This window comes from Salmo salar, chromosome ssa01 (assembly GCF_905237065.1).
Source record: "Salmo salar chromosome ssa01, Ssal_v3.1, whole genome shotgun sequence".
NCBI lineage: Eukaryota > Metazoa > Chordata > Actinopteri > Salmoniformes > Salmonidae > Salmo > Salmo salar.
Window position 1 is genome coordinate 143,726,664 of NC_059442.1, and position 14,147 is coordinate 143,740,810.

At 42.3% G+C, this 14,147-nt stretch overlaps 1 protein-coding gene across 1 annotated transcript; it reads left to right on the top strand.

Annotated features, from left to right (window-relative positions):
- Positions 1 to 3,778: 3,778 nt before the first annotated feature.
- On the top strand, positions 3,779 to 7,887 carry LOC123728722 (T-box-containing protein TBX6L). The gene is made up of 8 exons (XM_045701273.1): positions 3,779 to 3,855; positions 4,418 to 4,520; positions 5,180 to 5,344; positions 6,038 to 6,184; positions 6,298 to 6,374; positions 6,461 to 6,537; positions 6,628 to 6,865; positions 7,219 to 7,887. Exons 1-8 carry the CDS (start codon positions 3,779 to 3,781, stop codon positions 7,691 to 7,693), a joined length of 1,359 nt encoding a protein of 452 aa, XP_045557229.1. The 3' UTR covers positions 7,694 to 7,887.
- Positions 7,888 to 14,147: the final 6,260 nt, after the last annotated feature.

Sequence of the window (14,147 nt, forward strand, 5' to 3'; positions counted from 1 at the left end):
GTTGGGAAGGTGCCAGGTTTCCTCCAGAAGTGACGCTTGACATTCAGGACAAAGAGTTCAATCTTGGTTTCATCAGACCAGAAACTCTTGCTTCTCATGGTCTGAGAGTCTTTAGGTGCCTTTTGGCAAACTCCAAGTGGGCTTTCATGTGCCTTTTTCTGAGGAGTGGCTTCTGTTTGGCCACTCTACCATAAAAGCCTGATTGGTGGAGTGCTGCAAAGATGGTTGTCCTTCTGGAAGGTTCTCCCATCTCCACAGAGGAACTCAAGAGCTCAGTCAGAGTGACCATCGGTTTCTTGGTCACCTTCCTGACCAAGGCCCTTCTCTAGGACCGCCGAGTGCTGAAGTGCGTAAGCATCTGTCCTCGGTTGCAACACTCACTACCGAGTTCCAAACTGCCTCTGGAAGCAACATCAGCACAAGAACTGTTAGTCGGGAGCTTCATGAAATGGGTTTCCATAGCCGAGCAGCCACACACAAGTCTAAGATCACAATGCGCATTGCCAAGCGCTGGTTGGAGTGGAGTAAAGCTTGCCACCATAAAGTTTGGTGGAGGAGGAATATGGTCTGGGGCTGTTGTTCATGGTTCGGGCTAGGCCCCTTAGTTCCAGTGAAGGGACATTTTAACGCTACAACATACAATTACATTTTAGACGATTCTGTGCTTCCAACTTTGTGGCAACAGTTTGGGGAAGGCCATTTCTTGTTTCAGCATGACAATGCACCCATGCACAAAGCGATGTTGATGTTGGTGTGGAAGAACTTGACTGGCCTGCATAGAGCCCTGACCTCAGCCCCATCAAACACCTTTGGGATGAATTGGAACGCCGACTGCGACCCAGGTCTAATCACCCAACATCACTAATGCTCTTGTGGCTGAATGGAAGCAAGTCCCCACAGCAATATTCCAACATCTAGTGGAAAGCCTTCCCAGAAGAGTGGAGGCTGTTATAGCAGCTCCATATTAATGCACATGATTTTGGAATGAGATGTTCGACGAACATACAGTACCAGTCAAAAGTTTGGACACACCTACACATTGAAATGTATGTTTTTATTTGTACTATTTTCTACATTGTAGAATAATAGTGAAGATAGAAAAACTATGAAATAACACATATGGAATCATGCAGTAACCAAAAAAGTGTTAAACAAATCAAAATATATTTTTATATTTGTAAGGGGTGCGTACTGGCGGCAGAGAAGTCAGGCGCAGGAGAGCAAAAACTGTGTTACAACGGAGCAGTTTAATAATAAAAAACACCTGAATCAGAACAAACAATCAATGGGTACAAAACCCGTCGCACACCAGATAAACGTGCACATGCACTTACAATAAACAATTCCGGACAAGGACATGGGGGGAACAGAGGTTTAATACACAACATGTAATGATGGAATTGAAACCAGGTGTGTGGGAAGACAAGACAAAACAAATGGAAAATGAAAAGTGGATCGATGATGGCTAGAAGACCGGCGACGCCGACCGCCGAACGCCGCCCGAACAAGGAGAGGAACCAACTTCGGCGGAAGTCGTGACAATATTTGAGATTCTTCAAAGTAGTCACACTTTGCCTTGATGACAGCTTTGCACACTCTTGGCATTCTCTCAACCAGCTTCATGAGGAATGCTTTTCCAAAAGTCTTGAAGGAGTTCCCACATATGCTGAGCACCTGTTGGTTGCTTTTCCTTCACTCTGCAGTCCAACTCATCCCAAACCATCTCAATTGGGTTGAGGTCGGGTGATTGAGGAGGCCAGGTCATCTGATGCAGCACTCCATCGTTCTCCTTCTTGGTCAAATAGCTCTTACACAGCCTGGAGGCGTGTTGGGTCATTGTCCTGTTGAAAAACAAATGATAGTCCCACTAAGCGCAAACCAGATGGGATGGTGTATCACTGCAGAATGCTGTGGTAGCCATGCTGGTTAAATACGCCTTGAATTCTAAATAAATCACAGACAGTGTCACCAGCAAAGCACCGCCACATCATCACACCTCCTCCTTCATGCTTCACGGTGGGAACCACACATGCAGAGATCATCCGTTCATCTACTCCGTGTCTCACAAAACACAGCGGTTGGAACCAAAAATCTCAAATCAGAACAAAGGACAGATTTCCACCGGTCTAATGTCAATTGCTTATGTTTCTTGGCCCAAGCAAGTCTCTTCTTATTGCTGTCCTTCAGTAGTGGTTTATTTGCAGCAATTTGACCATGAAAGCCTGATTCACACAGTCTCCTGTGAACAGTTGATGTGAGATGTGTCTGTTGCTTGAACTCTGTGAAGCATTTATTTGGGCTGCAATCTAAGGTGCAGTTAATTGCCTTCATGTCTCAGAACAAGCAGAGACTGATGAGTTTCAGAAGAAAGTCTTTGTTTCTAACCATTTTGAGCCTGTAATCGAAACCACAAATGCTGATGCTCCAGATACTCAACTAGTCTAAAGAAGGCCAGTTTTATTGCCTCTTTAATCAGCACAACCGTTTTCAGCAGTGCTAACATAATTGAAAAAGGGTTTCTAATGATCAATTAGCCTTTTAAAATTATAAACTTGGATTAGCTAACACAACGTTCCATTGGAATACAGGTGTGATGGTTGCTGATAATGGCCTTTGCACGCCTATGTAGATATTTCATAAAACATTTGCCGTTTCCAGCTACAATAGTCATTTACAACATTAACAATGTCTACACTGTATTTCTGATCAATTTGATGTTATTTTAATGGACCAAAAATGTGCTTTTCTTTCAAAAACAAGGACATTTCTAAGTGACCCCAAACTTTTGAACGTTAGTGTATGTTTTACCATTTACGCCTTCCCTGTGGCTCAGTTGGTAGAGCATGGTGTTTGCAATGCCAGCATGGTGTGTGCAATGCCAGGGTTGTGGGTTCGATTCCCACAGGGGGCCAGTACATCATTTTTGTATAAAAAATGCATGAAATGAAATGTATGTATTCACTACTAAGTTGCTCTGGATAAGAGTGTCTGCTAAATGACTAAAATGTTAAAAAAAAATGAAATGAAACTGCTTCATGTATCTAGTCTGCCCATTTGAATAAGTCATATGTATTTGAACCAATTCACCTATAGTAGTCAAAAGTTTAGTATTTCGTCCAATATTCTTAGAATGCAAGGACTACATTAAGCTTGTGACTCTACAAACGTGTTAGCTGCATTTGCAGTTTGAAAACAAAAGGTATAGCCCTTTCTCGAAACAAAAGGTCATGTTCAGGCAGCTATCTCTACACAACACCACAGTATTCCCACCCCCTCGCCTGATGGGACACTTCAAAGATTAGAAACCAGGCAAAGGCCCCCCACACCACTCTGTTGTAACCACACCTACTTTATCCTCACAGGCCCTTCCCCTTCTGGGCTCACTAATGAACTCCAGAGGTCAGTCACTCTAACTCCACAAGCTGAGGATACAGATAGGAAAGTTTTGAGATCGATATTACTAAGAAGAAGAGATTGATACTACACTTTGCATAATCTTAGGGCCACCACTAAATCCATAGCCCCTCTCATAGTATTATCACAGTGATGTTGGTCTGATTCTAGCGAGATCAGCACACAGATTTGGATAAGGAATTTGATCTTGATTTTCACTTTGACCATTGTAGTGGACTCTGCAGGCAATGCATCATGTATCTGGTAAGCATATATTTTTCAACCTTTACTAGATTAGTGAGTCAGAGGTCTGGCAAGAGAGCAACAGCAACATGATGACCCGTCCCCCCTTACAGCTGACCCCTACCACCAGGGAAACGTCAGGATGACCCTGGAGAAGTCTGACCTCTGGAAGTCCTTCCACAACCTAGCGACTGAGATGATAATCACCAAACATGGCCGGTAAGATATTGTTGTTGTCAAATCAATCATCATCATCATGGCTGGTGCCATCTCCAAACTAGCCATTGACTGAGCACATCCCATGTCTCCCATATCCCATTCATTTCTGATATGTAAATCGACAAAACACAATTGAGGTGTGTGCACCAAGGAGTACATTTCTTGCAATTCTGTAGCTTTAGCAATGTAGTGAAACTGTCTCTGCTGCTAGAGTGCTTTTCTTCTTGTGTAAGAATGAGAGAGCACAGTGTTGTGGTCAGGAATTGAGAATATAATACCAATAATAATAAATAATAATAATAGGAAATAATACCATTTGCCCTAACTTACCTCATTTGCACTCACTGTATATAGACTTTTTGTTTTCTTTTGTTCTACTGTATTATTGACTGTATGTTTTGTTTATTCCATGTGTAACTCTGTGTTGTTGTATGTGTTGAATTGCTATGCTTTATCTTGGCCAGGTCACAGTTGCAAATGAGAACTTGTTCTCAAATAGCCTACCTGGATAAATAAAGGTGAAATAAATAAAGAAAAAATTGTGTGGGATTGTGTGTATCAGGAGGATGTTTCCCCACTGCAACGTCAGTCTATCTGGACTCCAACCCTATGCCAACTATGTCCTCATGGTGGATATGGTTCCTGTGGACAACTTCAGATACAGGGTAAGAACATGTCCACCTTCTTTCTATAATGCATCATATATCATGTCTTATAGACACATTACAATACATTTCTATTTGGAAGCCATACGTGTCACAATTTGGAATATAGTCAGGCATTGTTTTAAAAGGAAACATTGAGATTAAGTAGAAAACAAGCTTGTATATCAACCCCAGCAGTCAGTCTGCATACAGTCCAGACGGTGACACACTAACACCCAGCCAATCACCACACACACTGCATATCAAAGACCATTACTACTTCCTGTTTTTCTACCCCCGGCTGGAGGTCCAGCCATTTAGCACCCCACCTCCAACTCTCCCCGCTCTAATCAAAGTGAATGGGGAGCAATCACCCCTCCATGCATCCATTGGCCCTCCCCTCAGTACACTGTTGCTTTTGACCAAATGGCTCCACCGAGAAAGAGTTTTTCCTTTGTTATAGCAGTTCAAGTATATATGTTGGTAGATTATATGCAATGATGTACATACCTTCATGATACTACTCAAGCATGCAGTGATATGCACCACAGATTCCTTACATATCTCACTGTAGAGACTAAGGGTATGTGAGTTTTTCTGGTGTCTAAATGTCAAGTCTTGGAGTTTGTTTCACACCTGGGTAAATCACATCCCCTCCCCCCTGCTCTCTGTCTCTGTAGTGGAATAAGGGCCAGTGGGACATGGCTGGGAAAGCCGAGCCCCAACTCCCATGTCGGACGTACGTACATCCGGACTCCCCCGCCCCGGGCTCCTACTGGATGAAGCAATCGGTGTCCTTCCTCAAGCTCAAACTCACCAACAATACTCTGGACCAGCACGGCCATGTAAGTAAACCCATCTCCTTCTTTACTGGATCCCCAGCCCACAACGCCTCACAGTCTGAGAGTATACAGTTGTACTGTCGATAAACAATGCTGTTAGTTTTTTAATGTTTTTGATATTTTTATTTGACATATAAAGAAATACAAATTACAAATTGAACAGATACATAATTGTATCCCTCTATACTTATTGAACCACCTCCCTTTAACAACAAAAGCAGCATACAAAAATAAAATACATTTACGATTGGAAATAATAATATATAAATATGCACGCACGTACACATACACAAAAAGAAAAAAATATCACAACATACTATCCCTTCCTTCCCACACCCTTCCGTATCCCGTTGGCCAAAATTCTTACTCATGAACAATAGAAGGCAACTGTTCAAAAAAGGAAATGAAAGGCTGCCATCTCAAGAAAAAGTTATCAGTACATCCTCTCAGAGTGTATTTAATTTTTTCTAAGTGTAGAAAAGACATTAGATCTTTCAACCAGGATGATGCAGTGGGAGGTTTGAAGGATTCCCAGTTAAGCAAGATCTGCCGGCGGGCTGTAAGGGAGGCAAGCGCTACAACGTCCGCTTTACTTTTAGTGAGACTAGGCAACAAAGATGGAACTCCAAATATAACTATTAGAGGAAACAATGCTGTTAGTTCACTCGACCTGTGTTGTATCTGTTCTGTCCCCAGATCATCCTGCACTCTATGCATCACTACATCCCACGCTTCTCTGTGGTCCAGGCTGACAGTCTGTACAATGTACGCTGGGGACACTTCCATTCCTTCTCCTTCCCTGAGACCTCCTTCACTGCAGTCACCGCCTACCAGAACACTAAGGTCCATCTACAAACTCACGTGTTAAGAACATACAAATGGCACACCTACATAATTCACTTTTCGGGAATGAGTGTAACCTAATTTGATGTCTTCATCTCTACTCCTGCTTTCAGATCGCTAAACTGAAGATTGACCACAACCCCTTTGCTAAGGGATTCAAAGGGGAAAACACCCGTACTCATAGCAAGAGGTAGGTATTATTAGAACTATAACACTTGGTGCATGTGAGAATACAAGCAATAGCAAATTTATTTACATGTAATTTTTTCCCCATAGGTGTCGATCCAAGAGTCCTGGGGATGCTGCAAAGAAAGACAAAGAAGACAAAGATCCAGGAAACAAAAGTCCTCCAGGTACCAATCAACAATATATGACACTGTTATAATGTAAATGGTTGCCAGCCTATTGGCAGTCTCGTTGATGCAAAACCTTTTCCCCTGCAGACCTCCAGAGGCCAAAACTAAACTGTGAGCCAGAAGAACAGAGAATGACCCTAGGAGCCACAGAGAACGTGGTTTCGGGTAAGGAGGATCTCTTGTCCCCCTGGGCCTTGAAACAGGACCCGTCCCAGAGGCACAGCCTGCACACTGAAATACTGGAGCTCCACGACCACAGACAGGAATACAGCACTGAGGAGCAGATGGTGCCTGGCCCTGCATCTATGTCCTACCAACCATACAGGTACTGTACAACCACCAGGAACACACACTCACACGTTGTAAATTACACCTTGACTTCCATTGTTTTAAAGAAACCCAAGGCTGACACACCACACTCATTTAGAGAGTCACTCTAACAGCCTGCACACCCACATGAGAACTAACATATGCAGAAACAGCACCCGTTATGCCAATAGAACATTCAGTGACTCATGGCTATACTTAACAGGCCATCTATGAAGCAGGAAGTGGACACCTCCATACTGTGCATGAAAAAGTAGAGTGACTGATTTCATTTGTGGGTTGATGTCATGATGGCAACAACAACTAAGAGTTCATATCAGTAACCCACTCCATATTTCTCATTGTCTCCAGATCGGTTGAGAATTGCAGACTTCCCTCTCCCTCCTCTATAGTGGAGGATGGTGAATGCAGGCGCAGCTATGAGTCTCACGTTCCAGATGTAGCCACTGTCCCTGGACACGAGACTACCAGACCTGGCCTTGTCAGGGACATGGGTCACCACCACCTCACCTTGGCTCCAGCCATGCCCCAGGACTACAGAGTGTCCCCGGTCCATCTGCCCATGTCCTCCAAAACCTACCCTGGGAATATGGGTTACAGTTACCCCCTCTATGGCCACTACTCCACTGACCAGGGTATGGGTCAGTGGGCTGAGTGTGGTACTGGACAGTATTCTGGACCGTACTTTCCTCACCACCTGCCCTTCCTCACCAGTCAAACGCTGACCACAGACCAGGGCACCCTCCCAACGCAGTTTTTATCATCATGGCAACATAGCGGCAGAGTGGAGCTGGAGCCAGAACTTAAGTTTGGACAACGAGGCTGATCTGACAAACAGATCAGAATAGCTGACTCAGACTCACAAAGCGAAGGAGCGGGCTTTCACATTGTGAAGAAAGATACTTGGGACATTTCAGAAAAGTTTCAGAGGGGAAAAGTTGGTGATATTTGTGCATGAGGTCCTAACAAAGATATCTTAATGTGTGTTCTTTGAACTTGTTCTCTGCTATGTTTGTCAAGAGGGGTGTGTGCCATTTGCTGTTCCCAGTCTAGTCATGCCTGCAGTCAAATTCAGCTGAAAGAGCAGAACGCTATGTCAGCGCTATATACTGGACTTAATGGACTGAACCTGCTCTCCTACTGTGCTGGTGCTCCATATGAACTGCCTTTAAATGTGTGTGGACGTTCATGCTTGTATGATGCATGTAAAGTATGTGTGTTTGTGATAACTGAGATCAGAATATAACCAAACCTACTGGGTACAGACGTTAGATTAATGTCTAGTTTAGATTTACATCTGGTTGAGTTATCAACAAACGTTAATTCAACGTGAAATCAACAAAATATTTCACCATATCATTGGATTTAGTTTAAAGAAATACGAAATTCCTTTATGTTGATGACTATTCCCCAAACCCAACCCGTTTTCCACATGAATTCAATGTCATCACATTGAGGTTTTTGGTTGAAGTGTGTGTGTTTGTGTGTTTACTCATTAAAGTTATGATAACTGAGATCAGAATATAACCAAATCCACTGGGTACAGACGTCAGTTCAATATCTAGTTTTGATTTAGATTTGGTTGAGTTGTCAACGAAAGTGAATTCAATGTGAAATAAACAAAATATTTCACCATGTCACTGGATTTAGGTTAAAGAAATGCGAAATTCACTTATGTTGATGACTTTCCCCCAAATCCAATCCGTTTTCCACATTGATTCAATGTCATCACATTGAATTTTTGGTTGAAATGATGTGGGAACAATGTTGATTCAACCAGTTTTTGCCCAGTGGGAAATGATGTCATGATATTCCAAAATAAATATAATTCAGAATCAACTCATATTCCCATATTGAAACATTTATCTTTATCATACATGTTGTGAATATTACAACTGTTTTCACGCAAGCCATAAGTGATCCAAGGGAAGTCAATGTTTCCCAGGAGACACTGCAGGAATAAGAGATACAGAGGTGAGTCCTTCCCTCCCACAGAAGGACAGCGCAGGCACACATGTAAGTCTGTCATTGTCATAGGATGGTTGGCAACGCAGGGTACAGACGAACATAGAAGGGCACAAAGATTAGTCTTTACCTCTGTAAAACCTAGACCTGACGAAAGAGAGCGAGGGGGAGAGAGATGATCATAAGGCTGGCTGATTTTTACGTCTGTGCCGTAAATATTTAACCGAGAGAGAGAGAGAGAGAGAGAGAGACCGTCTGCAACTAGCCGATAGGGCTTCTGGGAGCACACTCTACACAAGGCCAGGGTCAGTGGGCCTATCACAAAGCTCCACGTCCTCCTATATACTGTGGAGATGGTTGCAATTATACCTGAGAGAAGATGAGTAAGATAGTGTTAGTTCATTCAGGAAATCAATGTGGACATGGAGTTTATGGAAATGGTCCAAAAATGGAAATTGATCCCAACTCTCAAAAAGTGGTAAGACCTATTTTGTAATGTAAAGAGCTGCAATGCAATGCAATGAATACAATGTATTTCTATCCAAACATTTCAATTAAATATTCATGAACCATTTGGAAGTTATTGTATTATATATTAGCCTAAGCTAAACTGCACAATAGTCCTGAAAATGTATTCACAGAAGATAAACTGGGTATAAAAGTATTATTGCCCAATTGAGAGCATCCTGTCAGGCTGTATCACCGCCTGGTACGGCAACTGCACCGCCCACAACTGCAGGGGTCTCCAGAGGGTGGTGCGGTCTGCACAACGCATCACCGGGGCAAACTACCTGCCCTCCAGGACACCTACAGCACCCGATGTCACAGGAAGGCCAAAAAGATAATCAAGGACAACAACCACCAGAGCCACTGCCTGTTCACCCCACTATCATCCAGAAGGCAAGGTCAGTACAGGTGTATCAAAGCTGGGACAGAGAGACTGAAAAACAGCTTCTATCTCAAGGCCACCAGACTGTTAAACAGCCATCACTAACACAGAGAGGCTGCTGCCTACATACAGACTTGAAATCATTGGCCACTTTAATAAATGGAACACTAGTCACTTTAATAATGCCACTTTAATAATGTTTACATATCTTGCATTACTCATCTCATATGTATATACTGTATTCTATACTATCTATTGCATCTTAGCCTATGCAGCTCTGACATTGCTCATCCATAGATTTCTATATTCTTATTCCATTCCTTTACATAGATTTGTGTGTATTAGGTATTTGTTGTGGAATTGTTAGATATTACTTGTTAGATTTGCTGTACTGTCAGAACTAGAAGCACAAGCATTTCGCTACACTCACAATAACATCTGCTAACCATGTGTACTGTATGTGACCAATAAAATGTGATATGATTTGATTTATTGGACTGAAGCCCATGCGAAGACTGTGAGTGACAGCTGCCTGATTACAGACAATGGTTGTGATTGTCCAGGACCATTTCCAGGTCTCATTGTGCCAATAAAACAATCTGTTTTAGCTGTACCTAGCCTGACAATAGCCTGAGTGGTTCAGCTCTCCGTGCGTAATCAAAACTGGCGAAGAATAGACCCCATCATTCATTCTGTGCTTTCTGTTGCATTTGATCATGTCAAACAAGTAGAAAATTGAATTCCTCTCCCTGGACAGGACAAATGGATGGACCAGAGTGGAGATGAGGCGACTGCTGTCCCCACTGGCTTCAAGATGTCCACCATTGTTCCTGTGCCCAAGAAAGAAAAGGTAACTGAACTAAATGACTATCGCCCCATAGCACTCACTTCTGTCATCATAAAGTGCTTTGAGAGGCTAGTTAAGGATCATATCACCTCCACCTTACCTGACACCCTAGACCCACTTCAACTTGCATACCGCTCCAGTAGATCCACAGACGGTCACTCTGCCAGAGCTCCAGAATACCTCTGTGGACATGGGAGAACCTTCCAGAAGGACAACCATCTCTTCAGCACTCCACCAATCAGGCCTTTATGGTAAAGTGCCAGACTGAAGCCACTCTTCAGTAAAAGGCACAAGACAGCCCACTTGGAGTTTGCCAAAAGGCACCTAAAGGACTCTCAGTCCATGAGAAACAAGATTCTCTGGTCTGATGAAACCAAGATTGAACTCTTTGGCCTGAGTGCCAAGGGTCACGTCTGGAGGAAACCTGGAACCATCCCTATGGTTAAGTATGGTGGTGGCAGCATCATACTGTGCGGATGTTTTTCAGCGGCAGGGACTGGGAGACTAGTCAGGATCAAGGAAAATATTAACGGAGCAAAGTACAGAGAGATCATTGAGGAAAACCTGCTCCAGAGCACTCAGGACCTCAGACTGGGGTGAAGGTTCACCTTCCAACAGGACATACCCAAGAAGACTCAAGGCTGTAATCGCTGCCAAAGGTACTTCAACACAGTACCTAGTAAAGGGTGTGAATACTAATGTTTTTTTATACATTTGCGGAAAATTCTAAAAACCTGTTTTTGCTTTGTCAATATGGGGTATTGTGTGTAGATTGATGAGAGAAAAAAATGTCATCCATTTTATGATAAGGCTGAAACTTAACAAAATGTGGAAAAAGTCCAGGGGTTTGAAGACTTTCTGAATGCACTGTATATAGCCTCGTTATTGTTATTTTATTGTGATTTTACAGACTGTAAAATATCCATCACTAGCAGGCCTCCACCCAGTACCCTGCCCTGAACTGTCACTAGCCGGCTACCACCCGGTTACTCAACCCTCCAACTTAGAAGCTGCTGCCCTATGTACATAGACATGGACCACTGGTTACTTTAATAATGGAACACTGGTCACTTTAATAATGTTCACATACTGTTTTACTCATTTCATATGTATATACTGTATTCTACTCTATTTTAATCAATGCACATCTGACATTGCTCGTCCTAATATTTATACATTTCTTAATTACATTATTTTACTTTGAGATTTGAATGTATTGTTGTGAATTGTTAGATACTACTGTACTGTTGGAGCAAGGAACACAATCACTTCGCCACACCTGCATTAACATCTGCTAAATAAGTGTATGTGACCAATGCAATTTGTTTTGATTTGATTTGAGAGAGTATGAGGGCAGAGGTGAGGAAAGGACATCAAAACATAGGCGAGATATACAACAAAGAGTTACCTTTCTTTGTTTGAAGGTGAATAAAGTGTTTCCTCTCTCTCTGTCTCTCTCTCCCACACACACAATAGCACGTACGAACGCACGCACGCACACAGTCCCACTAAGCCCAAACCAGATGGGATGGTGTATCACTGCAGTATGCTGTGGTAGCCATGCTGGTTAAGTGTGCCTTGAATTCTAAATAAATGTCACCAGCAAAGCAACCCACACCATAACACCTCCTCTTCCATGCTTTACGGTGGGAAATACACATGCAGAGATCATCCGTTCACCCAGACCGCATCTCACAAAGACATGGCGGTTGGAACCAAAAATCTCCAATTTGGACTCCAGACCAAAGGACAAATTTCCACCTGTCTAATGTCCTTTACTCTTGTTTCTTGGCCCAAGCAAGTCTCTTCTTCTTATTGGTGTCCTTTAGTACTGGTTTCTTTACAGCAATTCGACCATGAAGGCCTGATTCTCCTCTGAACAGTTGATGTTTAGATGTATCTGTTACTTGAACTCTATGAAGCATTTATCTGTTCTTGAAATTTTCCGTATTGACTGGCCTTCATGTCTTAAAGTAATGATGGACTGTCGTTTCTCTTTGCTTATTTGAGCTGTTCTTGACATACTATGGACTTGGTCTTTTACCAAATAGGGCTATCTTCTGTATACCACCCCTACCTTGTCACAACACAACTGATTGGCTCAAACGCATTAAGAAGGAAATAAATTCCACAAATTAACATTTAACAAGGCACACCTGTTAATTGAAATAAATTACAGGTGACTACCTCATGAAGCTGGTTGAGAGAATGCCAAGAGTGTGGAAAGCTGTCATCAAGGCAAAGGGTGGCTACTATGAAGAATCTCAAATATAAAACATATTTTGATTTGTTTAACACTTTTTTGATTACTGCATGATTCAAAATATGTGCTATTTCATAGTTGTGATGTCTTCACTATTATTCTACAATGTAGAAAATAGTACAATTAAAGAAAAACCCTTGAATGAGTAGGTGTTCTAAAACGTTTGACCGGTAGTGTACATACACACATGGACCTATGTGGACTGCCATACAGTTGCATCCTGCTCCACTATTGTAGAGGGGATAGAGCCTGTCCTCTCTTTCACAGCTCCCAGGGCAGCACTCATCACTATGGACTACACACTCCAACATGGCAGCCGCCAACAGTTAGCTGGAGGTTAGCTGGTAATGGATTGGAGAAAGGCCTGCATCAACCTGGTGCTTTACAGCCTGGGGAGGGGTTGACCATCAACCACAGCCTGATTCATTTAAGGAATTACCACAGAAGCCACTGCTATCAAAGTCCAAATGAATACATTGACTAAGCCTTTAATGACTCCAATTTAATGTGGCGGAGAGCCATACTGCTAAGGAGAGAGAGCAGAGAGGTGAGGCACTTTGTTTGGAAAGCTAAATAAAACAGACAGAACAATGATGCAGAACAGGACATTGAATATGTTTGCATGTGCACAGTAGTCTGTAGCTCATATCCCATTTAAGGTCTTATTCAGGATAAGTTGTTTACATGCACCCTTGATATCCCGCTCATGAGTATCCCTGTATCCATGAATAAACAGAATATTCCTAATTTAAATTAATACGGGTTAAATGAATAGAAACTGATATCTGGACACTGACTGTAGGCCTATAATCTCATATTAATTATGCATTTCTAGATGTGAAATTATAGAACAAATGTTAATTTTGTCTTGGGAACAGGAGTGGAGAAATATGATTTATTTCTTACAGCATCTCTTGAGAAAATGTGAATGTGCGTGTAACACTGTTATGCAAGCAGACAGTATTTCAACCACATAAAATATGCAAACAAGACAAACTGAAGTCTTATCAGAAATGTGTTTCATCGTTTTCTCAGCTTTTTATTTCCTTAAAACCGGGGAAACTGATGACATTTGGACATTTTGCACAGGAACAATCTTTCCATTATTTTGGAGTTATTGTGTTTTCTTGCAGGTCCCTAAATGAAACAGACAACTTTACCGGTGTAGATGAAAACAATATCGCTTATCACCCATGATATGCGAAACTGAGCATGTGCAGACCGCAAAGCAAAAAAACTGTAAACAGGATAAGCTGTTGACATGCCACAATAACCATTCTAAGATCAGCATATCCCAGACATCTTATCCTTGTTTC

What these genes read in the sequence shown, in the direction of transcription:
- LOC123728722 (XM_045701273.1), top strand. Translation starts at nt 3,779, where the DNA reads ATGACCCTGGAGAAGTCTGACCTCTGGAAGTCCTTCCACAACCTAGCG. An exon ending in ATAATCACCAAACATGGCCG is followed by an intron (nt 3,856 to 4,417) that starts GTAAGATATTGT and finishes TGTGTGTATCAG; the next exon opens with GAGGATGTTTCCCCACTGCA. An exon ending in CTCTGGACCAGCACGGCCAT is followed by an intron (nt 5,345 to 6,037) that starts GTAAGTAAACCC and finishes TTCTGTCCCCAG; the next exon opens with ATCATCCTGCACTCTATGCA.